The sequence below is a fragment of the Epargyreus clarus genome, unplaced genomic scaffold (genome assembly GCF_041222505.1).
Source record: "Epargyreus clarus isolate Ecla_fem2 unplaced genomic scaffold, WU_Ecla_fem_2.2 ptg000007l, whole genome shotgun sequence".
NCBI classification, from domain to species: domain Eukaryota; kingdom Metazoa; phylum Arthropoda; class Insecta; order Lepidoptera; family Hesperiidae; genus Epargyreus; species Epargyreus clarus.
In genome coordinates this window covers 11,207,722-11,234,019 of record NW_027332215.1, presented here as the reverse complement: position 1 = coordinate 11,234,019, position 26,298 = coordinate 11,207,722, and the positions used below count along the sequence as shown (strand labels likewise).

Sequence of the window (26,298 nt, the reverse complement as noted above, 5' to 3'; positions counted from 1 at the left end):
TAATGCCTACCTCGAACTCGGTTTCACCCGACGAAGCAGCTATCTCCGTCCCTTGCTGGCCCGTGGACGCGGCTGCCTCTGCAGCTGCGTGGTGCTGTCGAACGCAACGCGCAATCGCAAACCGAAATCGTCGAGGTGTTCAGTCCGCCAACTCACCCCCGATAAGCCCCGAGCCCCGCAACCCACACCGAACTCGCAGCCGTTACGAGTTCTATATTATGTTGTTCACTTTCTATGCTGAATAGTTGTTAATTTCATTTGCATGTATAGTTAATCGGATTTCTGTTTTTCTGGACGTCATTGCATTTGATCTTGTCAGTCGTTCGGATCATACTTGTCATAAAAGTAAATGACATTGCCAAGTAAGTAATTTACTGCCCATAAATTATTTGCAACCCAAAATTGTAAATATTTATGTTAAAATTTCTTTTGTGTTTCATGTTGAATAAAATTAATTACCAATGTATAAGAACAATCCAAAAGTATTCTCCAACGGCGTTATATTGCGAACATTTGGTTTTGGGTATTTGCTGCAAATATTTTGGAATGTTAAAGAATGACGTTCATTTCCAATTTTATATGCTATTTTCAATTTATGTAAAATGTATCTGATTAACTTATTTTGATCTATTATTAGTATATTTTTCAGATATTGCATTCAATGTTATTATTTTACACTGTTAAGAGTGACTCATTCGGTCACTAAAATTATAATTATATGTTATCTGTGGTTTATATTCGATTTGATCCAATTTCACAAATGTGTTTCGTTCATTCTTCACAGCTCATCTCATGCACGCTGGAAAAGTTATATTATACTGAAATATTTTCCTGAAATAAAGACACAAAAACATACAAAATGAATTCTGTGCTAAATCCTGAGGCTCCTGAATTTTACCCAGACTTAACGTCATTTACAAAGGTACGTAATTTTATTTTCTAAGTTGTCTTCCATAATAACAACATCAGCATGTGTTTTTAATACAATCAGAATGTTTTTATTTGTACCTTTCATCAATTGTTCACCTTGATCTAGATTAATATTGTCAAAGACGTTTAGGTACCTAGTATCTCGACTCGGGTACAAGGTGTTCCAGATTGCGAATATCTCTCATGGACAAAGAAATTACTGGCAGATATGTATACGTCACGGAAATGAAACATCCTTGCACGTGCAATTGTTATTCATGTTCATAATTCCAAGATAACGATAAACACCTTTAGTTTACTACTGAGGTCCATTGTCATGTCACAGTAGGTAATTCAATATAAATCTTACACACTTGGTACCATACCTAAGATTGTCATTGCAGATACGTACCTACTATGTTAGTATGCATTTCTTGAAGGATTTGTGTTGTATAAAGCAATAGACTTTATTTTAGAGTAATACAATTTATCGTGCAATTACAAACAGACAGCATTGTTGTAGGTGCCACCAAGTATCATGTCGCCTTTAGTTTTCTATGTGGGGGATACTACACATTATTTTGATTCTTGCCCAGAGAACCATGTGAGTTTTATATCAAGATATGAATATTGAAATAATACTTTGCATGTTGCCAATGTTGCCAACTGAATGGGCCAATATAAGTATTTCAAACTGTCTAAGATGAAAATGAAGCCCCTCAGAACCTGGCATTGATCCTAAGAATGATTTTTCTATCCAAAATCTGTCAATCTCACTGTTCAAAATATGGCAACTTTTGAATATCAATAATGTCTTCATGAAACCTTTACTTATGTGCTTTCATCTCCCTGAATCAAAAACATCTAAGTTGGCTACACTGCATGTTGCATGAATAATATTTCTCATGCAGCGGGTGATATATATTAATAAGTTTAATTAATAATTATGAAACTTAATGACAAAACAACAATGTTTGACATAGCAATGTTATAAATAGATATTGATAAGTTAAACTTAAAGTAAAAAATACTGGAAAACATATACACAATCACATAATCTTGATATCTGGGTCCTATTAGAATCACGTCTTACCATAATAGGATTTCTTAAAAATATGGTACACCTAGTAGGAATCTAGTTTGTATTCTAAATTATACCATATACATATTTATATAATGATTCACATATGAGAGGATCACTTCACTCATGGTGTTGCCTATGTTATTGGCTTCGAGTAAAACCTATGCCCAAAATGGTTGGTCATAGGTGTTCATTGGCAGTAGTAATCACTTACCAGCAGGTACCCCACATGCTAGTTTGGTAGTTCTTAATAAAATATATGTATTTAATCATTTCAAATTGTCAGTATACAATGGTTAAGACTTATCACATAATTGTACATCATCACAATCACTAATGGCAACATATGCAAGTCATATTATCATATAATCAGTGGATGTGACATACTTAAAAAATTCATTGATATGATTTTTTTGCTTTTGCATGGAGTGAAATGTTTCAAATAAATCATTTTTATTCTACGGAAATGTAATGAGTGTGAATATCTGAAAGTATTTGTTCAGAAATATGCTTCCAATGGGATATTGTATTTATCTCGTTACAATTATTCTTGCTTACATTTTCACGTGTTACATTATTTTCCAGAGTGCATATAAAACCATTTACAACACAGTAGTAACATCGAACAGTTTTCCTTCGGAAGCCACATATAAATTTCTAAAAACATTCACTGATTTCAATATTGTTACATGCAAATTAAGTGAAAGTTTTGAAGATCAATCAAATCAAATTATAATCACCGAGTTTCCGAATATGGCGCTACAAAAGTGAGTATATTTCTGAAATTATAAGCCTGAACATTAAATTAATACTTAAAGTTACTGCTATATACTAGAGATAGAAAATAAGCCATTAATGCATTTTCATCTGAAAATTATGGATATAGTGGTATAGTCTGCATAAAACTGCTAGTCCGCTCTGAATCCCGTCGCGATAGCAAATTATATGACTACACCTGCTCGCAGCAACTTCAGTGTGGACTATCAGACTATACATATATAAATATGTGTGTATGATGATATTAGCATATATTATAATAATGATGTCGGTTGCATTTTATACATTATTGGCACCTGCTAATAGATTTATGTATATTAGTTTAGGAGTCTCATAATAGGTTAATACAAGCAAAATTGCTATAGTACTTAAAAGCAGTCTTAAATATACATAGATATGTATAAATTCAGTAGATAACAACTTGCTTAAAACATTGTAAGCGAGATATTTTAATCTATTAAAAGTGACAATTATCAAAGTTTTAAATGTTTATATTATGAAGTGCATACATTGTTATAGAAAAGTAAAGGTGTTTGTAAATAAATGGATTGCTTTGCAAAACTTTTATATCACTTTTTCTGATAAAATATATTGTTTTGCTTGCTAAAGCGAACTATTGTCCTATTATGACCTTTATCTGTTGTTTTTGTTCGTTTGCGAACTTATTAAAAAATATTATGCTTTCGATATCATTTCTTACAAAGAAATTATTCATTACATTCACCTGAGTAAGAGCTGTACTGGCAGTTGCCTTAGTGTGAACTCAAGTCTCTTCGCGAATTATTTGTTTGACCCTGTGTAATAACATATGTAATAATGTTAATGTAAATATTAATAAGAAATCATTGTACTCATAGCAAGAATTGTTGGTTTGGAAAGGTTGTATGTTTTAATATTGTTATTTTTTCTGCTTAGTAGGTGCTATTGAACTAAATTGAAAGCAATGTGTAACTTTATTTTTTTTTATAATTTATTGTTTCATAAATTACATTAACGTAAATCATGTATACTTTAGTTTTTCAAATTTTTTTTGGTGCAGCTCTATGACAACTATTGCCTAATAAGTTGTTTTTTTCAACAGAAATGACATGGAGTATAATAAAGAATTACTTGTTGACACCAATGACCGCATACTAGACAGAATCCAAATAAATATAGATACACTGAACAATGTGAACACAGTCAGTGACCAGCTCCTGGATGGCATGAAGCTGAACAGTGATGTGAATAGACCCGTAATAGAAAAAATCCGGGTATGTATATTTAACCTTATCTAATATCTTGTACTAATAGTCTTAGAAGTTTTAACTTGTATTTGGTATATTTTTGTTGTTAAATTAGATCCATAAAAATATAATTTTTAAATTACTATAATTATATAATACAAAGTATTATAATTACTATAAATAAAATTTTAACTCCATAAACCAATTTTAACTTAAATTTCATAGAATTATTAATTATACAACTAGTTAATATGTTTCTAATAATGCCTAATTATTGAGTGTATTGATTTTTTACATTTAATACCCATTTTAATTCCTTTCAGTTGGGGTCCACAATGTTGATTAGTGCTAAAAATATAACGCGACCGCAACTAACATTTAAAGACACTGTTGACAACTCTGAAAATTTGTGGGTGCCGAAAATATCTGACAAACCGAACAATATCAAACCGCTTGCTTTGAACATAATCTACGATGAGAAAGGCGAGGCAGTTGGGTGAGTAAATATGTATTTTGTTTGTTTATGTGTACATACATGGAACATTTCGGACACATGCAAAAATGTTTAGTTTGTCACAAGCCATGCATGGCATCCTCACTGTCTGTAGATATAAATGGACCTTTATAGCGAGCGATTTCTTCCACAGCGCAACCATTATATGCAATACATGAGCGACAGTAGCCTTGCCCCTCCGTCCTTTTGTCGTTAATTGAATCTTCCTGCTCCGTCGCGTGTACTGGACTCTACTTCAATATCTACATACATTTGAATGCAATGGAAAATTTATTCTCGTCACATGTTGGCACTAAATTGCCACTTATACTTTGATACGTCTCTATTCTTTGTAAAACTGCAAGGTCGTGTATTTATTGCTTTACTGTCATCTGAGTACATACATACAGTCATACTTTTAAATCATACATAGTCATATCTGTACAAATTAAAATTTACCTAAACCGTAATGGAAATATGGATATGGTAAATATGATGAACATCTCATACACAAATAATTCATTTTATTATGCCTGTAAAAGTATCGCCAAAGAAGGGCAAATGAAGCAGCTCCGCGCGCCCCTTCATCCCCATGAGAGATTAAAACTTGTCCAAGTACCACCAATTTTCGTTTTATTTTTTATTTTCGGTATTTGTTAACATAGGAACCATAAAGGTAAATGGATTGTTATAAGTTGAACTGTCTACCTATTACAGTTCAATAGTTGAAGAGAAAAATGTTGAACAATAGCGACCCTCATTTGTATTCAAGGTTTTTTATTTTTTCTATTTGTTGTTATAGAGGCTACCGTTATACACACTGTGTAAACATTTCAAGTTTCTATCTATTACGTTTTCATATACAGCCCTGTTACTAACGGACAGACAGTGGGGGCTTTGTAATTGGTTTCCGTTTTTACCCTTTCTGTACGGAACCCTAAAAATGACTTAGGCATCCACCATTCCACCGTCTGGTTGCGTAGAAACTACTGCTTCATAAGACGGTCCTTGCCTTGATCTTGGAATGATGTGAAAATTAATAAAAATCGTCAACAACCCATCACTACCCCACTGCTGGCCACAGGTCTCCTCTCACAATGAGAAGGATTAGACCATAGTCCACCGCGCTGACCAAGTGCGAATCGGTAGACTAATCAAAAATTATTCAAACCATAATTCCCATTGAATTGGATCTAAACATACTCAAAAAATAATGAGTAGTTTTACAAGACTAGTATCATGGTAAAAAAAAAAAAATATTCGACAATGTATTATTTTATCATGCCTGCACTTTCAAAGGAATGAGTGGAGACAAGGCGCAAATCCTGTGTAAATATAGAGCATAACAAGTCGTAGCCCCACTTGTCGTTTATGAAAATTGACATGAGTACGCTGACTGGATTGGAACGGCGTGATTGATCGGTCCTTAAACCCTCCGCCGCTGCCACACTGATTATTTCAACGCAAATTACTCTTGATACGTATTTTTATGATATGTTACTACCATATCTTTTGTATGAATCAATTCCATTCGTACTCATCATTTAAGACTAAAACAAACAAGAAAAACAACGGTTGCACTCCGGGAATGTCGGCAGAAGTGAAAACATTCGAAACTTAACCTGAATAATAAAATATATAATAAAAAAGAAACTGGCATTGGCATATTTTTTATGCTGTCACCGGTCGACATCTTGACTTTTACAGTTTGCTATGTCGTCTTACGTTGCTATGTCGATTTTACCCATCACAAAAAGTGCACTACGCCACTAAAGAAGTTTTGACTTTATATAACGTTATGATAACAAAATATATAAGAATATGGAGACTTTGTAAAAGATTGTAAGTCTCCAATGTATGTATGTAGGTACCTATTTTATTTGGAAAAACCTCTTTAAAGGTCACCTTATCGAAATGACGACATTCATCGTTGCCTTGGCTTAAATGTATTAATAAACAGCTCAATCCTTGCAAAATTTTTCACGTAAAATTGCTGTTTAAATGTTTTTGTAACCCTCGTAGTATTTTTTTAATAATATGGACCTGGACGTGCCTTGGAATTTGGCTAACCAAGTTTCTTTTTATGGCCGTTATGAAATAACTGGGACCTGCACTAGTCAAGGTTAAGGATAGATCTACATCATTTCGCTTAAATGTTCATTCGAATCGAATCATTCGAATGTCATTCTTCTCCACCTTACTCCACCCTACTCTACCTAAGCTCTCGGGGTAGTCACGAAAATCGTATTACATATTATATTGAAACACATTACAACATTGAAATACTGCTTGTGCGTGTTTCTGTCTTGGTCCGGTAACTTAATCAAGGTCGTTAAAGACCCAGGTTAATCACAGCAGCGACCTTGATAGTGTCGGGTTAGTTCTGCATGGTAACATTCGCCTGTTTACGGTGTTAATACATGCCTAAGTTACGACTTCGTAGATTTCTACGGCACGTTGTCATTTCACGGCACGGTGCCATACCGTGGAAATTTACGACGCGCTACGTAAAAATTCGCGAGTCACGACACAATTTCGTGAGCGACGAGGTAGAAGATGTTAGTTACAACGACGTGCCTTGGAAATCTACGACGCTACAACGTGGCCTTATGTTTTTGCACTTTCGAATGAGTATCCGTAAAAACAAGAAGATTATTTAATTCCATAGATTTTCCAAAATATAGCGCAAACTTGACATCCACTTATCCTAAGACATACGTCTCCGTGATTTATCCAAGTGTTTACTTTATTAGTATTTTACTCAAATACATGCCTATTTTATTTTGGATTTCTTTAACACGGCCAATACTTTGAATATCGAATACATAACTTGTAGGTAAGAAGTATTGTATTTAGCCAATATGAAAAGTCTCAATAATTTGCACACAACGCCAACGCGATGATTAGGTCGATTGTCAATAGACACAGATGGTATAGTCCGCGTAAAATTGTTAGTCCGCTCTGAATACAGATATGAATCGCGTCGCCATAGTAAATTGTATGACTACACCTGCTCGCAACAACTTCAGAGCGGACTAGCAGTTCGCCGCGGACTGTAACAACCGGTACGTTCCAGATACGAGCACCCGTACAAAGTGGAGTTGGATCTGTACGAGCCGCCGCCGGAGTTCATCGAACCTGACCTGAAGCCGTTGCCGTTCCCGGAGAAGATGGAAGTCACCAAGTTCGCGTACATCGACACGGAAGCCGAGCTGGACAAGCTGGTCGAACACCTGAACACCGTCTCCGAGATCGCCGTAGACGTAGAACATCACGCCTACAGGACGTATCAAGGTATATAATCATACGGCCAGTATTGATAATCGTATCCAATGTCTTGCCTACTAGTGATCGACATTCACAATTTCTCGGTCAAATTTCACGTCAAACATCAAAATATTTGGAAGGTAAGAATTGTAGTAATTGAGCTTGAGCTGGAAATTAATAAGGGACTATAGCACAAAATAAAAAGTAATAGAAGTCAATCTTCATACAAAGCGGGCTCGAGCAACGTATACATAGACACAGCTTACCGACACGAAATCTCGGTGGGATTCGGTCGAATACGTACACGGCTGGTCCGCTTCTGACCCGCATTGACTTGTGCAAAAAATGGAGCAAAAAAAGTTACTGTAATTGTGCTGTGGATAGTTGTTTAAATTCAACATTAAACTGAATTTAAACAACCGTCCAAAAGTTAAAATTGGTAGATAGCCACTTTAAAACACATTATAGCTCGATTAATATAACAGTTTCCTATTTTGAATCAGTATAAACGAACCTAACTAAATTTTTGGAGGTAAATTCCCTCCACCAAATATTAAGTATGTTGAAAACATGATTTTTTATTTGTGTAGATATTGTATTGTATTTAATGTCATTTGGTAGGTTTAGGTCTAAAACAGATAAGGCAAAATATTAGAAGTTATTAGGGATTGTCCATTGTAAACATTTTAAAATGTAAAATTTTGCGTGTTTTGTTTTTATTGTGATAACTATTTGTATTGTAAAACTATGTTTAACGCTTGTTTTAATATTGTAGAATAAGTTTTTTGCTATGCGCGCTAGTGTGAGTTTGTAGTATGGGTGCTTAAGCTAAAGTTTGCAACCCTAGCGCGACTGCTGAGCGTATTAGTATAAGAATATAAGAAATGAGGTGCATACATGAGATTGACTTCTTTCTTTTTATTTTGTGGCTATAGTGTCTTTTATAATATGGACGTTGCAAATAACCATGCAGTCTATCCGCTAATCTTGAGGACTAAGTTGAAACGCTTCATACCACCCCTCAAATGTTAACACAACAGCGCTTAATATTGTTGTTATTAAGTTAATCTTCATTATACCAAAATGCGCTAAGAAAAAATAAAAGCAATATATATATAAATAGTTGGTTTATCCCAATCTACCTACCTCAAAATGTTACATTGTCTGAGCTAAGATAAAACATTATAGCGTCGACTTTCATTTACCCTTTGGGGACGTGTTTGTTTAACTATCTGCAAATTTTGTATCTAGAACTTCGTGGACTTGCGAAATGTAACTTGATTACAGACGTTTACAAAGACATTTTTATCAATAATGTTTATTAAATATTCGCAAAAGTTATCTTAGAGGTAACATTTTATATAAATACAGACAACTGTAAGATGATAAGGGTGCACCTGAGCCATCAGGGTCACCTGATTTTGGATGACTGGTGCAGTTGGGGTTGTTTCTATTTTAAGACCACGATTTATATTAAGCGTTACTAAGATTAGTAAGAAGTTGATTCAATGTGGTCTAGTTTCAGTCAGTGGTAATTATATAGGTTACAGTGGCCACAAACTGGACCACTTGACTGTTCCTATTTTATTAAGTGATTATAGGAATCACTATATGACTTTTGTTTAACACATTTCTTGTGTATAGACTATGAATCATATAAGACACGTAGCACTAGTGCTTGATCTAAAACTGCTGCTGTGATACCTGCTGCTTTACGAGATAGGAAATATTCTGTGAAATAAGACAAGTAACTCAAGTCAATGAAACTTTTACATCCAACGAAAGCAGATTTTCATAACTTCGGAATCTAGTGTTTTATTCGAGTTTATAAAAGATACTAAAAATACAGGGATTATATTTAAAATTACTATTTAATTATTGTAATTAAAACATTAATCGATTACACTGAGACCTCCATTTAGCATTTGTATCACCCTGTATTTTTACCACGCTTTTATTAGCTTGACCTGTATGTGTGTATGTATGTAACGGAATCTTTGAAATCGATTTATACCCACATTAAACGGTCCGATTAATTTAAAATTTTGAACACTTATTAAGAATCGATCACAATACAGGATTTTAATGATATTATCCCATTCACCTCATCAGGATCGTCGGCGATCAGGATTAACGATGTTCCTTGTGCGTTATTAGCGTGGTTATTAGTTTTTAAACTATAATTAATTATTTTAGAATACATTTAATAATAAATACACTCAAGATAATTATGATTTTAAACATAAATGTATTTTCCAGGTATCACATGCCTGATACAAATAACGACAACCGAGGGTGGCGACTTCGTCATCGACGCGTTAGCCTTACGCGAGCACATCCACAAGCTAAACTTGTCCTTTACTGATCCCAGGAAAATCAAGGTATGTAATATACATATGTATTCATATACAATTTTGTTCATACAAAAGACGTGAATATGCTGATAAGTCGACTTACATACACATATATGTATATTGTATATATAAATTAGTATATTTTTAATCATAATAAGCATTGGGATTATTTAATGCATAGGGCATAGATAAGTATAGATATCTCACCGACTTGTAATTGAAGGAAGCCATTAAATGACTTAAACGGCTGACGATTCTGTCAGCCGTCATATTGTTATTTACGCAGAATAATGCCAACATGCACGCACAGTTAAGACACGAAATCGAAGAAAAAGTGCGATAAAATATCGTTTCATTCGTAAATGATTCCAAAACTACATTTTTTTAATATTTTTCAAACACAAAAATAATTGACAGTGACAATTGTCAAAAGGTTACATTTTCTTGTTAGGAGCGAGTAATCTTTACTAATCTATGGCATAGGGTGAAAAATAGATAAGTTAACGGATGTATGTAGTCCACACACGCAAGTAGTATATTTTTAAATAAGTCTCGGAGAGTTTAAATACCTATTTAAACTCTTTGAGCAATGAGAAGTGTGCATTTTCGACTTGTTAACTTGTTCACGCCTGGTACGAATATTTTATAATATCTCCATAATCCTTGCATAAGCAAACAAGAAGCTCAAAACCCAATTCTCATATTCTGGACATCTGCAGTAGACTGGTATGAAGAGAGCTCTGTCACGGGGATTTTTGATAAAATACAGCAACTGAAGTCACTTATACTGACTAAGTCATAATAACTGAAGTCAATATGTTATAATAACTGAAGTTATAATAACTGAAGTCAATATGTAAGTACATATGAGGTGATAATATAATCTTCTGGAGTGGCAGCACATCTGTGATTGACTACGAGTAAAGCCGTTGTTTTATATGAAGTTGCTTATCAGCGCCCATTGGCGGCAGTGTTCTTCTACCATCAAGTGGACTACATGCTTGTGTGCTACTTATGTCCTACAAAATTGAGTATAGTGTGCAATTTGAGACTATCGCTATCTAGACTTATTCGTTTTCAGTACATTAGGTGAGTAAGTAAGTACATTTGGAGCATGAATTAACTGTTATGATGTTATGTAAGATGCATTCAATCATGGATGCCCTTTCAATTGATCTTTATATTACTGCCATTAGCCAATAAATTGGCAATTATATGGGTATAAATATTTGGTTTGCAAAACATAACTCAACTACCAAACCAACTTAATCACAAAAAGTACTTTTGGTCATAAATTATAATAATATAATAATAATAATAATAAAATCATTTGTTCGCAGAAGTTGTAGCCGCATGCACACATACATAAAAATAAAAAACAAAAATAAAATAAAAACACAATTATATGTGTACAAGATTTCATGACAATCGGTTAGTTAGTTACGGCGTGAAAATGAAACAGACTCAATTTGGCATTTATAATATTACTTAGGATTTTCGGATTACCTTAGGATTAATTGTTACATGATTTCTTGAGTTTTATTTCAAATCAATATTTATCAGGTGTTCCACGGAGCCGACATGGACGTTTTGTGGCTGCAGAGGGACTTCGGCGTTTACATAGTGGGCCTCTTCGACACCTACCAAGCTGCTAAGATGCTCAACCTGACCGGTCTCGCGCTCAAGCATGTCCTCAAGCAGTATTGTAACGTGAACGCTGACAAGAAGTAAGCTATATTTAAATTGCTTTTTTATTATTATTATTACAGGAATTTACTGCCGCACTGTTCTTGTAAACTTATCGATCCTAAATAAGGAGCTTATTGAGGGTATGATGGAATGTAATACAATATGGTTAAATATTACTATTTGTTTGGATTTTAACATTTAGCACACTTATTCTGCTCAATATTTAAATCTGTGTAAGTTTTGATAACCGCTTTTTAGCAGTGATACACTAGTGGTTGAAACGCGGCCTATTAATCGAGGTGTCAAAGTTTCAAATCATAGGCATACACCTCTGATTTTTCAAAGATATAAATTAATTATTACTTACTCTAACGATGAAAGAAAACATCGTGAGGAAACCTGAGAAGTGTTAAAAAAAGTTTTCCAAGGTATGTTAAGTCTACCAATACGCACTTGGCCAGCGCGGTGGTCTATTGCCTAATCCTTCTCATTCTGAGAGGAGACCAGTGCCCAGCACTGGTATAGACTACTGAAATACTGGTCTGGTCTGATTGCTTAATGCATAGATTAGTAAAGATTACTCAATCCTTACTAGAAAATTTAATCAGTTTTGACAATTTAAATTGTCACTGTCATCTATTTTCGTGTTTGAAAAATATTAAAAAAGAAATATGTAGTTTTTAGATCATTTGCGAATGAAACGATATTTCTCCGCACTTTTTCTTCGATTTTGTGTATTTGCACCACTTAACTGCGCATGTCGGCATTGTTACGCGTAAACAACACCATTTAATAGGTGATATATCTGTACTTATCTATGGCTCGATGACGATGGACCGGTTTTGAAACGTCTGCTCCCGCCAGGTACCAGCTGGCGGACTGGCGCATGCGGCCGCTACCCGGCGAGCTGGTGGAGTACGCGCGGCAGGACACGCACTACCTGCTGTACGTGTGGCGGCGCATGCGCTGCGAGCTGCTCGACGCCGCCACCGGCCAGGACAACCTGCTGCGCGCCGTCTTCAAGAACAGCAAGCTCATATGCGGCTCGGTATGTACACTATACGTGCAGTGATAGCCTAGTGGTTAACAAACTCGACCTCTCGATCGAGGGGTCCGAGGTTCAAATCCCAGGCACGCACGTCTGATTTGTCAAAGTTATGTGCGTATTAGAAATCGATTATCACTTGCTAAAACGATGAAGGAAAACATCGTGAGGAAACCTGCATATCTGAGAGATTTATAAAAAATAATCTCAAAGGTATGTGAAGTCTACCAATACGCACTTGGTCAGCGCGGTGGACTATGGCCTAATCCTTCTCATTCTGAGAGGAGACCCGTGCCCAGCAGTGGGACAGTAATGTGTGATGATGATGATGTACACTTTACACTTGTACAGTCCGCGCCAATATACTACTCCATTCTGAATATAAAAACGAATCGCATCAGCGCGGGTCCCCCCCCGGCACCCGTCTGCTGCCCGCTCTCGCCCACGGGTATAGTCCGCGCCAAACTGATAGTCCGCTCCGAATATAGAATCGAGTCGCGTCGCAATACCAAATTGTACATATTAGAGGGACAAAGACAGTGCGGGTGCCCCCCGGCACCCGTGCGCTGCCCGCGGGTACATGGCTGCGGTAGTGTGCCAACGCGTTGCTACGGAGTATATGCTTGTAGATGTGTTCGACCGCATTGGCTCTCTGGCTGACACCTGCGCGCGTTAACTTCAGAGCGAAGTTTGACGTATAACTGTGGGATTGTCACGTGGGGGTAATAGTAAGGGCATCGATTGACTATGTTTAGGTTGTCAGGGAGGTTGCGCCTAATCTCACCTAAATTAACATTATTTCGGAGAGGCTACAATGTTCTGCGAGCCATCTTTAAGAACAGCAAGCTAACATGTGGCTCACTATGTTTCTGTGTTTTTGATATGTGGAGGTAGTGGTAAGGGCAATCGTTGATTACATGAGGTTGATAAATGAACTGGGTTGAAAGTAATCGCGCCTAATTTAACATGGGTTTGATCTAGGAGAATGTAGTGTATTTCATTCTGAAGTAGCAGCATATAATTACGAGTTATCTTCGTTTTATCAAGTATAGTATATTTTATTGCGTTTACGCAAATGCTTAAAAGTATTGCATTCCGATTATTAGTGACCATACAAGCTGAAAGTACAGATTAACAAATTTACTTACATTGAAAATACGAATTCTAAAATCTCGAGACCTTTCCTCTAGGGGAATCGAAAGTTTTCTGAATAATGGACACTCCTTAACAATATTAAAGTCATATGCAGCTAGATAAGTTCTATGTTATTCGGTATATGATTTCCGTTCGTGATTTTGGCTTCAGTGACATTAATGCATTACTGTAGGACACGGTTCTCAGGTTGAGACGGTTTGTATATGGTACGATCTTTTCAAAAATAAATTTGACAACCTTCATTTAAATTTGGTCAGCGAAGGATTGTATGGCCTAATCATTCATACAAAGGGATCAGTGTCCAACAGTGAGACAGTACCTTGTCGACGACAACAACGTCAGCAAAGAAATTTATATATAGTCCGATGGTAACACAATTGGGATCCGAAACATTTTTTGTGCCGCTATTTTTAAGTTTCGTAGCTGTAACCGTTGCTGTCATTTTCGTGATCGTGATCGAACTCGAATGTTTTCTCGTTTTCATAGTGCGTGTGTTAAATTGTGTGTAGTTGTTTCTTATTAATTTGTCAAGGTTTACAATACCTGTAATCGTATTTTGATAATGAAATTTCTTTGTTTCCATTTTGGACACCTAATTATGATTGAGACTATAAATGTACGTTCGTTCGTTCGCAGACGTACAGGAAGTTCGTGGTGGACGACAACAGCCACATGAGCATCTACCTGCGCTCCAAGCGCGTGTTCAACACGAGGCAGATGGCCGCCCTCAAGCTGCTGTTCAAGTGGCGGGACTCCCAGGCGCGCATACTGGACGAGAGTGTCACGTATGTATACGTTATTTTAGTTTTTGGCTTCTTTCTAAATGATCGCTTCAAGGGAGGATAAAGAGAAACCACTTCGTCATGGAATGCGTTATGTACACATGTGTGTACGCCAACCAAAATGAAACGAGTTTTGACAATTGAAATTGTGATGGTCATCTATTATCGTGCTTGAAATATATTTAAAGAAATGTAGTTTTTACAGGATTTACGCATGAAACTATATTTCTCCGCACTTTTTCTTCGAATTCGCACTTTCGATTTTCGTTGTTTTTGCAACACTTAACTGCACATGTTGGGACTGTTCCGCGTAAATTACACCGTGACAGTCTGGGACGTAATGGGAAAACAGTCAAACATTTTACATGTGTCAGGCATTTAATGGCTTCCTTCAATTACAAGGTGGTGAGATATCTATAATTATCTATGGCCCATACACGATACGATCTACTGGATAGTTTACCTGCGCAAGCTTGCCTGTACAGGTCAGCCGCACGTCCGCAGCGTGTATGAGATATTCCGGTATTCCGTACGATGTTCAGTTCTGTAGCGATGACATCGATTGAAGACGATGACGCACCGTACGGTGTCACACTAAAGAATTGATTCATGATCTTGCGTTGGTCACCTGCACAGGTCTATTCCCACACACAGTACTGTGTACCTGCGCAGGCATACCTGAACAGGCAAACCTCTCCGGTAGTACCGTAGTGCCAGTCCGTCTGACCTCCTTTACATATATACAGCGCCAGCAGGCAGGCTCCACCTCTCTCACTCTAACGCTGTGGCGCTACCCGTATTCCGGACAGACGCTACTCTCTCCTCCCTTCTGGTGTAAAATTCAATGTGTTATACGATTTTTTTTATAATATAAGAGTAGCAGACGAGCATGCAGTCCATCTGATGGTAAATGGCTACTGCCGCCCATGGACATCTGTGCTCTACCCAGATAAGATTAGATTCCTACCTGAAGTCCGTCACAGTTGCGCCGGTACCCCTGAGAACTAAGCTGGAATGCCTCTGAAAACTTAAGCTGTGATCTGGTTTGAAGGGTGTGGTAAGGGTGTGGCCCTTACCACACCCTTCAAACCAGATCACAGCAGCGCTCAACACCGGAGTCGAACCATAGAGAATTCTACAACCTTTAACTCTACTTATCCAAAAAGTTGTTAATTTGTGTTTATTGCCACAGGTACCTCATACCGAACCACATGCTGATCGCGCTCGCCGAGGCACTTCCCCGCGAAATGCAAGGAGTGAATGCGTGTTGCAGCCCCATGCCGCCATTCGTCAAGCAGAACATGATCGCAATACACAGGATGATACTATCGGTTCGTTGTCCATTATAACTTTTTTATGCGTAATATTGAATATTACACTTAATGATAAGTAGCTGCTGCCGCCCATGAAAATCTGCATTAGACCCCATACTAGACCATATTCCTATCTGACCAACCACAGATGCGCCACTACAACTGAGGGCTAAATTGGAAAGCCATGCAAAAGTATGTCTCCCTTACCACACCCTTCAAACCAGAGCAAATCATAACTCAACACTACTGTTAATAGGCAGAAATAAGTGTAGCGGTAGTGCCGACGAGTTGAGAGAGAGACCACACCTTTAAACTTCTGTCCATCTATATGTCCATTATAGGGACATTTTGCTGATGTTAAGCGTTTAAATTATTGGATTGTTGGTGATAGGTGTAAAGCTCCTAAAATATTGCTTTCACTTTGCTGAGGCTTGATTTATATATTATAATGATGTTACCCAAGGGGGTACCCAATTTTTGGAGGTACACCACAAATTAAAAATTAATTTTTAAGTAATATTAATCATCATTTATTGAAACCTAAGATTTAGATGAACAAAACATAACGCCTCGCTCGTGCGTTCGCTTGATTTGTGTAGGTGGTTTATAAGATAAGCTTATTTTTCTGCGGCACACCAACTACTGATCACGGTACACAATTTGCGGAACTCTGCCCTAGGGGATCGCGACCCACACTTTGAAATAAGCTGGTCTATCTGTTGTTGCAGTGTCGCGAGATACCGCTGGACAGCATAGCGTACTCGACGCCGACCCCGTCGTGCTCCGGCTACCAGGGACCGGCTTACCAGTTCGATGTTCACGACGGCCTCTACACGAAGTAAGACCCACTTAAAATACTAAAGGGCGTTAATGTGAAAATGCAATACGCATGCAAGATATACAACTATGTGTTTTATTAATATTTTAACAAATAAGACAGTTCTATCAATAATAGTCCCTATTTTAACACGAGTGATTTCAGAACGTTTAAACCGTAAAGGATGAAGTTTGTTTAAGAATATATGATAATGATAATAAAAATAAATGATTGTCCGACGATGTTGCATTATATTTTATATTTACAGGTTCGATAATATAAATGTTCAAAGTACGATTGAATCTACAAACGATATAAACGAAAACGACCAGATTTTGACTATACCACCCAAGCATGAAGACAATTTTGTAAGTATAATATGAATTTGTTGTCACTTTATTACTCGTTTATATACAATTTTGACACGTAATTATTATTTTATTAGATGCTCTATTTTTAAACAGCATTGTAATAAGTCTACATACAAGATGGATAAAAACGGTCATGAAATTGTGAGTACTGACCAATGTTCTACATTAAATTCTATTTGTAATGTTCACACAATACTGAATGTGTTGTGGACCTGCCTGCTGCTTCAAAGGGATGCGAATGCAAATAAATTTATGAACATGTCATTATCATTGGTTGCATATTATATGCATGGTTATAAGGACTCAATGGTGTGAACCAAGCTTCCGAGATATATTTCTTAAGGCTGTCTTGGTAGATTTCGAAGAATTATAGATCAAAATTACCACGTTGAAAATGATTTATAAAATTCAATCTTTATCTAAAGAAAGGGATCTCAATACAACCTTTGTAACATTCGACTACTTAACATTTATCAGTTTTGGGAATTGTGGAACTGAAATTTTGAAATCTACCTTTGTGAATGCCTCGATCTTTCCAAGGGCTGTTCTTATTCCTATGATACACAACCTCTTAAAAACGATTTCGAATGCATGTCTTAAAACATTAATGTAAACTTGGTAAATTTTCGGAACTACTACTATCGAAGCTTTACAAAGAATCCAGCTTTATCTGGGATTGGCTCATTTCTTGAAAGTGATTCTTTTCTATCCTGAAAATTGGATGCAAATTACCAGGAATCAAAATTTAAATAAGCTAATGTCATGAGGAAATATGATAAAAAAATGCAGAAAAAACAGACAACTTATTTATTTAACATCAAAAGAATAGAATAAAATAATCAATATTATTAGTACTATATTTTATGCCTTGTTTTATTAATAAATGAGGCGTATATTTATTTCCTCACCACATTGGGCTCACACCAACCGTTCATGTATGATTTCATACTCTGAGGACATATTGTTGGTATTCTTTACTAAGATGTTAGAATTACTTTCTTGACCTTACTTTTTGTTATTGCAGGTATCCACGCTTAATGCAAATGCAAAAATGTACATACCGCCATACTATCGTTACAGAGGTTACCGTTTTTTAGCAAAGGTATGTTTTTGTTATTTGTTTTTTGTATTTTTATGCAGTAGTTTTCCGTATTCAATAAACTCTTCCACGCACACCTTTAATATTGCCTCTGTCGATGATGACAGCTGATATTCATAGCGGTATGTGTCTATATACTGTTTCTGAAATTAATCATAAATGCCTCGCTACTTCTAAAGACTGAGATTAAATGACCCGAAAAGTATAACTGCCAAACAACACCCTTCATTCAGAACACAGCAGTACCGCAATGCAGAAATAGGAAATAAATAGGTGTGGTGGTGATGCTGCCGCAGTTGAACAAGAAAACATTTTGACACAAAGTGGTTTTAACATGAATATCTAAAATCCTATTAATATTTACAATCAACGTTTAATAGAATTGAAGATTTAATAAATTCTGTTTAATAAATTGGTACAAGATTTTCGTACAATGTATCTACTAGTAAACGGAGAAAGAGTTAGCAAATACCTGAATAACGTACAGTTTATGTGGCTTATTTAAAACATTTACATTTTATTTGTGGGAGTAGAAGTCGATTTTACCTAATATAACCTTCCGTTCTATTTGCGTTTTTCGTTAATGATGTGGTCTCTTGACAGGATGAAGAAATCAGGAAACTCGAAGAAAAAGAGGCGAAAGTGACAGCCATAGCTCAAGGAGATCCCCTCATTAAATCTGAAGTGCTGCTCAAATTACAAGAATCAAAGAATAATCTTATCCAAGAAGATAAGGAAGAGACGGAACAGGACCATATTTTCCTAAAGAAAGTTGTACAACGTAAAAGAAAAATGTCAACAGAGACTACAGAAAGTAAGGACGAAACGAACGCACAAGAAGAACCCATACAGGAAGTCGACAAACAATCTTCGAATGACGCTGAGATCAAATTGAACTCTACATCCGACAACAAAGCTGATAAAACATTTAATTATAAGCAAGTGAACTACAAAAAGTTCCATAATGAATGCGAGCAATCGCGTAAGCAACCTAAGATGAAGTTTAAAAAACACAAATAATTTACTTTATAAGTTAAAATGACATCATATTATACTCGTGTTCTAATATTTATGTCGTTTTATTTTACTCCCGGTTAAATGAAGTGTAAGAATAATTCGATGGATAGAACAAGGCATATCAATTATCACTACATATGCATAGTGATAATTTATACGCCTGTGTATTTATTATGATAAATAATGATCCTCAAATAAGTAATAACTGACATTTCCCAGGGGCTATTACAATGTCTATGAAATGAAGTAAAGTTATTTCTCATCACTAAATAATTACAGTATTAGATTTAATTTTTTGATACGCTAAATACTGAATACACAGGATTTCAAGTAAGGATTTTATTTTCACGTTACACATTCACTACTCTGATATATCATCTGATATATCTTCTCTTATTTTAATTTTGTTTTTGACTAGTTTCCTGTTAACGTAGCCAGAATCGTTGCGTTCCTTCAGAACACCTTTTCCCTCCGTCGTCTTACTCCTGGTTTTAGTACGGAACTTCTTTGTTTTCGGATTCGGTTCATCTTCTCTATTAACCTTTACTTTTTTTCCTCGATGAGCGGCGTGATGGCTCTCGGTAACGACTGTGACTTTAGTATCGTCGTCGGCGATTTCCCGTTTCAAAGCACTCTTAAATGTTTGACCTCTAGTCGGTTCGTGGAGTGAAAATGTAATCCTGTCGTGGTGTATCTAGTGTAACAAAAGTGTTATTAGTGCTATGAATAAATATATAAACATATTTCTTATATTAATAAGACTCATACAGCATATTACAAAGCAAGAAGATTGGGAAGGCTTTTCCTATGGAGAGATATACAACTCATTCTTCTCATATCTTCTTACGATATATTCTTTCAATACTAATTGTTATAATTAAATAATTACACAGATTCCATAATAATATATTAAATTCCACAAGTAAGCCCAGAAATCAATCTATACATGTAAAGAAAATTGGAGTGTCTGTTTTTAATATTGAAATAACCTCATTTTGCTGCATGCATATGAATATACATACGGTACATACACCAAAATAACATTTTTTTTAAATTTTTGTCTGTCTGTCGGTTTGTTTTGGCTATTCTCTGAAATGGCTGAACCCATCTTGACGGGACTTTTATTGGCACCGTTTCACCCGCGTTATTTCTTTTTAACGCGGGGGAAACCGCGGGGTACAGCTAGTTTAAATAAAATAGATTCATAATAAATCAAAATGGTGTGATAAACTACAGAATATGAACGTACCCTGTACTCAATGGTGATATAACATTCGTCTTCATCTTCGCATATAAGGGAGTTAACATCAGCTGGCTTGGCCACGTTGGCGGGGCGATGGCCCACACGGAAGAACCGCCACAACGAGCGTATCCGAGCACCACAAGCACGCACAATATCACTGACCTGTTCAAGAAATTGAATTACAGTTATTGTTTGAATTATTTTTTGTCATGTTAATAACTGACTCTATATTAGATTTAAATTGCTTGGAATTTCCAGGTTCCGGTCCAGGCAATTTCAATTTGCTAAGATAAACCCAGGTAGAGACCCAAGACATCGTGTTTTCCACACATTGATTATAAATACTTTAAAAAGCTTTATTTTATGCGATTAAAAATGGATTAATACAAAAATGTATAGTCAAAACCTACTTTCATTTGTTCACCTCCATCGCAGACGGGGCTGTTGTGGGGCTCTACACCGAAGCTATTGATGCACGCGCGGTCCTCGGCCATCAGCGAGTCGATTTGGAATGCACATTTTGGCAGTGTATCTGTCCGTTCCTACCATGTACAATATTATATAAAATTTAAAATATAAACATTAATATTCCATGATAATTTTATAGAAATTAATATGAAAGATATTCGCGCATAATTCAAAAAAACTATAAACAAATGCTATTATTTTCGTTAACACTGAACTTATTACCGAAATAATACGGTTTTTGGAATTGGTAGACATGTACCTACGTTATAGAAGGGGTTTTCAAAATTTGTCATCATGCCTATTATCGTAGTTTATTCTAGGAGAAGAGATAATTAACTATCTACTACTTATTTTTTATGAATTTAAGAGGTCACTGCAGAACTTAAAAACCATTTTATAGATAAAAATAATTACCCAGCCGACATCATCGCATCGTTTTGGTTCATCGTAGCAAATGTAATAGTTTGTCGCCTTTGATCCATCCGTGCGCTTCTCCGTAGACCAGGTGTACCAGTTTTCGCCAAATTTAAACATGCTGTTAATATGAACTTGCTTATAAATTAAAGGAAAAATTACTTCATTTGGATGCATCTGTCTACTAGCTTTTTCAGTAGTAATTTTTTCTTCTTCGTACTCTACATGTTTTTCTTCAACACGTTTGTGAGTTTTTTTAATGAAGGGCAAGAACGTAATATCTACTTTCTTTTTGTAATCCCAAGATTCTGTATGAGGCATTTCCTCGTCTTCCATTTTTGAATCTTCTTGGTCAGAGTGCATAATTACTTTAACTTTGACTGCAAGAATAATGTGTAGTGAGCACAAAAGTGCAAGGTGACTGATTTGCCTCATGTTCAACAATGCTCTGAGTATTTGGTGCACAAATGTCAGAAGGCTTCCTTCGTAGGAAGTTGTTAACATTAGGAAATCGTAAAAATGTGTGTTTGTAAATACTACTCTGTAGCTAAAAAGCAAATCAAGTAGGATGTATATTTAATGTTTCATTGTGTTCTTTTGTAGTCATAATATAGGCACAATTTCCTTATAAGTAGAAGTAGGAATGATAGAGGTATAAATAAATGAAGCAAAGATTCGATAGATTATTACTTTTATTTGGGTACAAAGATGTAGAGTATAAAATAAAAATACTGCATTTGGTATCAACCTTTTTTCATAAAACTTTGATTATGAAAATTAAGCATTTTGACAAATACATGTTATCCATCTATAAAATAAAATTAAAGCATAAGACATATATCTAGACTAATAATTATTTCTTTATCTATATAGAAAATGTATAATCGTATAGTACAAATAAAAAAGCGAGTGAAGTTTGGACCATTGTTAGGAATAAAAGTTTTCCATAGTGCTCATATTTTACATCTGCCATAAGAATTCGTATTTACAAGATACAATAATAAATTTCGTTCTAACGTGATATTTCATCCATAGCATTAGGGGGTAAGAATAGCGTCACTAAGGCAGAAGGGGTGTTTTATTGTACATCGTTATTATTAGTGCCCTAACATTACATCACTAACGATACAGCACGAAGGAATGAGATTTCGTCATAAACTACTCTTCCTCCTACACAAGTCTATCTATAAGCTAGACAGTATTCTTACAATAAGAAAATAAGGCCAGGTTTGTAAAATTAAACGCATACTTATTATAGAGTAGTCGATCTACTTACCTAAATATTTAGATTTCTTAAAGTGTTCATTTAGCCTAGTACATTGGTTCCATCAGTGTAAAATTGTGAATCAAACTACGTTGCCAACTAAAGACGCTCGCTTAAATCTACTTATCAAAGTGCTAAATATATTAGGCTCAGGTATTAAGCCGTTCGTTTAGGTCCACGAGAAGTAACGTAACATCTAGTGATATAAGGGAGCGTGCGCACACGCCCGCGCCCACAGTAATACACACTATCTAATCGTTATATTGTCCAAACAACTGACAACCCTAACTTCAACACAGCAAACTACGGAAAATAGACAACTTTCAACTATTATAATAATATTATAACACTAATATGTATTTATTTTAAGTATATTAATGTTTAAATAATTCATTCGTTCGATTCAAATGCAACTATCACTAAAACTTACTATTATTTACTTTTATGGAGTCATAGAAAGTGTAATATGAAAATAAATGACTATCATGTTTGGTAACTTTACCTATCAAGAGTCGAGTTTAACAGAGCGCGTGACGTAGACCATAATACATTGTTACTGTCTATTATTTGTACGTTGCCAAGTTTTTTTTGGCAATTATAAAATATTTACTATAGATAGATCGTACAACTATAACCCTTAATTGGAGAACCGTTCAGCTAAGTTTTTCGTCGTGATTTGTCAAATGATATATTTTATCATTTGACAAATGGGAAGCACAGCGGTGGGAAGTTTCCACATACGTCCTACGCTCGACTAAACTGCACATAAAATTATCGTCCTACTAAATTGAAGGAAGTGAAGGAAGATCGAATTATACCTATGTCTATTAAACGTAGCTCACTCGTAAAAGTTATTTTGCAGTAATTTTAAATCTGATTATAATCTATTCATCGTTCTCAATTCGTTTATTATTATAGACAATATGTAATAAGATTCTATGATAGCTAAGTAAGCTCATATATTTATATTTTTTTGTACAAATACAATGATAAAAACTTAATTATAAAAGCTGCTATATCGAGCGCCGGAGTGGCCAAAAATTATAAATGCAGTCTCAGAATGTTTACAGTAAAACTATAAGTACATTTGCAAAGAAACCCGCAATGGTGCTTAAGTATTTCAATTACAATTACTCATTGAAAATAATTCCTAATACGATAAATATTGAGCCTCGCAATCGCCTAATAATCTACCAATCATAAGAGCGCCACTCTCCATCCTATATAATTAGCTGTCAGTCATTGGTCATATATACCGCATACACTTTACACCGTAGATCGTCCACAATCTTTAATATCTAATATATAAATAAGCAGTCAGCTCACGAAACATTCAACAGGGAAGAAAGTTTAATCTGATGAATAGATCATAATAAACGCACGCTTACTTCAAAATACTAGAGACAGGTCCGTGCGGCCTCGCGTGGCCTACTCACTAAATCTGAAAAGTGGAAGTGGTGCATCCAAGCCACGGGGAGGAGTGAAAGCGTCCTAGTGAAACAGTTTAAGTACTCATTGCCACGCGCGATCGCACGCAGCCATCCTGTCGAATATCCTAATTAGCATCACGAGACAGCATCGTGTCGAGTCCGCTTCAACACGAACCGAGCGGTTAAAGCCAACCGCCTTCTACCGCCGCTGGCACGTCACACCCTATACTCACTACAATATATAGCCCACCAACCGCACCACGTTGCTGGATGATGTCATGTCAATGGAAATATCATATTTTTATATTCAATACTAGAGTATGTATAAGAAGTTTCATAAATATCAAATCTCATAAGGAAGATAGTAATAAATAATCCATTTGCCATCTAATAAAAAATTCGATGTAAACATTGTACAGGACGTACTCTTAAAATATAACAATAGAGTATATCTATAATACATTAGAGAAGACAGAAGAAATAAAAGTAAAAATTATTGTCATAGACTAGCACAGCATAGACATGACAGACATCATCTGGAAGTAGGACCGCAACCACGCCGGCGTGCAACTGTGACACAATCGAGCAAATTAAATAGTAAGTACCGATGTGGACCCGTTCCTATAAATATACTTATCTTAATTTTCACGCAATGGTCGTTAATTAATTCTATTGTAATAATTATCTATTATAAGTAAATTTATGAGATTGAGATCGATCGTATGACAGTTGCACTCGTTCGTTGCCGATTGGCGGCTCGGGGCCAGCTCAACTAACATCCTGCGCTCAAGTCACCCTTTATATATTACTATTTTATGACGATTACCATCAATATAACCTATCTAATAAAAACAGTTATGCATTTCTTTGTAGTTTGAGCTCTCGTAGAACAAATCAATAAGTTATACGGAAAGTTAAGATACATTAGGATAGGCTGCATTATCTTTGCAGACATTTCATGAAGTATTCATTTGTATTACTTGAGCTCAAAGTCAAATCAAATTATTTATTTGCAAGAACATAGTATCTTACGAGGATCTTAAATTTATAAGAAGTACCTTATGTAGTATTTAAATGAAATACAGTAAACTATAATTGCGTACGGATTATCTCTAAGATTGTTCTCTGGGGGTTGATTGCGCAGATTTTCAATCCCCGACGCAACAGGAAAGTTGTTACAACTATAACATTTGTATCTGTTTGTGAGTTGCATTATAACTACGCTAAACGGATGAATTATTCAACTATCATTGAGTAACTATATCATCGAAAACCAGCTTTCATTTTGAGTGGGGGATTTAAATTTATCTATTGAATACATCTTAATATAAAAACCGAGTGACTTGCCGCGTGCGTTGCGTGTGATACTTAAAACCTAGTAGACTGTAGTTGACCGCAGGCCGTGCGGCACGCGCAGCTCCGTGGGAGCGGTGCCGCGTGTTATGGCGCTGCGGCCAGCCAGGGGGCTCGCCATCACGTGGCCGCGTAGCTGATCGCCTCGCGCTGCAGGAACAGCTGCAGCTCCGCGAACGTCGGCCGGTCCAGCTCGTCCCGCCGCCAGCACTCGCACATCAGCTCGTACACGTCCCGGGGACAGCCCGGCGAACGGACGATGTACTCGAACATACCGTCGTCCGCTTGCAGGTGGGATAGGTTCTCTAGCACCTATATCAATAATAATAATAATAATGAAATTATTTATTTTAAGCAACAAAGACTCATGTACTAATAATACTAATGAATCAATTATTTATTTAAAGTAACAAAGGTTACTGTAATAATAGTAACTTTATTATTTTAAGTAACCACGACTCATTTACATTTTAAAATTAAAATTACAATTTTACAAACGTAATACGATACATATTATCATTATAGGATCGATTATTATATTACTTCAAAATTGATCGCGACAAGACAAAGAATTCGTTGACCTTTTTCGCTAGCCATCAGCAAAATAAATTTGAAATTGATAGATTGCATCGAATGTAATTAATAAATTGCAGATCTTAGCCATAAAATTAAGCTACCCTTGATGTAGTCAATAATAGTATATTTTATAATTTTACATGTCTCAGAAATTG

General features: G+C 35.8%; 3 protein-coding genes across 6 annotated transcripts in view; 1 reads left to right on the top strand and 2 right to left on the bottom strand.

Moving 5' to 3' along the window:
• The first annotated feature begins 27 nt into the window (after positions 1-27).
• Positions 28-19,446, top strand: Rrp6 (exosome component Rrp6). 4 transcript variants are annotated; one of them, XM_073074603.1, is made up of 17 exons: positions 28-362; positions 785-922; positions 1,433-1,513; positions 2,576-2,757; positions 3,849-4,020; positions 4,317-4,489; positions 7,563-7,780; positions 10,013-10,134; positions 11,671-11,834; positions 12,661-12,844; positions 14,633-14,781; positions 15,971-16,109; positions 16,820-16,929; positions 17,177-17,276; positions 17,373-17,420; positions 18,304-18,381; positions 18,982-19,446. In XM_073074603.1, the coding sequence occupies exons 2-17, from the start codon at positions 860-862 to the stop codon at positions 19,396-19,398; spliced, it is 2,400 nt and encodes a 799-aa protein (XP_072930704.1). In that variant the 5' UTR covers positions 28-362; positions 785-859; the 3' UTR covers positions 19,399-19,446. The 4 variants fall into 4 exon arrangements, 3 of the variants coding, with proteins under 3 accessions (XP_072930704.1, XP_072930705.1, XP_072930706.1); XR_012102460.1 differs by lacking the exon at positions 18,982-19,446 and having other exon boundaries at positions 29-362; positions 17,354-17,420; positions 18,304-18,362; XM_073074604.1 differs by lacking the exon at positions 17,373-17,420 and having other exon boundaries at positions 30-362.
• A 273-nt stretch (positions 19,447-19,719) lies between these two features.
• Positions 19,720-22,032, bottom strand: LOC140743392 (uncharacterized). Its single transcript, XM_073074606.1, has 4 exons — positions 21,521-22,032; positions 21,049-21,180; positions 20,645-20,800; positions 19,720-20,089 (listed from the first exon to the last, which is right to left on the bottom strand). Exons 1-4 carry the CDS (start codon positions 22,022-22,024, stop codon positions 19,757-19,759), a joined length of 1,125 nt encoding a protein of 374 aa, XP_072930707.1. The 5' UTR covers positions 22,025-22,032; the 3' UTR covers positions 19,720-19,756.
• A 162-nt stretch (positions 22,033-22,194) lies between these two features.
• Positions 22,195-26,298, bottom strand: part of Tkz (tyrosine kinase-like protein) — an 84,711-nt gene continuing 80,607 nt past the window's right edge. Inside the window, exon 15 of the mRNA XM_073074602.1 lies at positions 22,195-25,879. Within this exon, the coding sequence (XP_072930703.1) occupies positions 25,688-25,879 (192 nt within the window). The 3' untranslated portion in view covers positions 22,195-25,687. The remainder of the gene's footprint in view (positions 25,880-26,298) is intronic.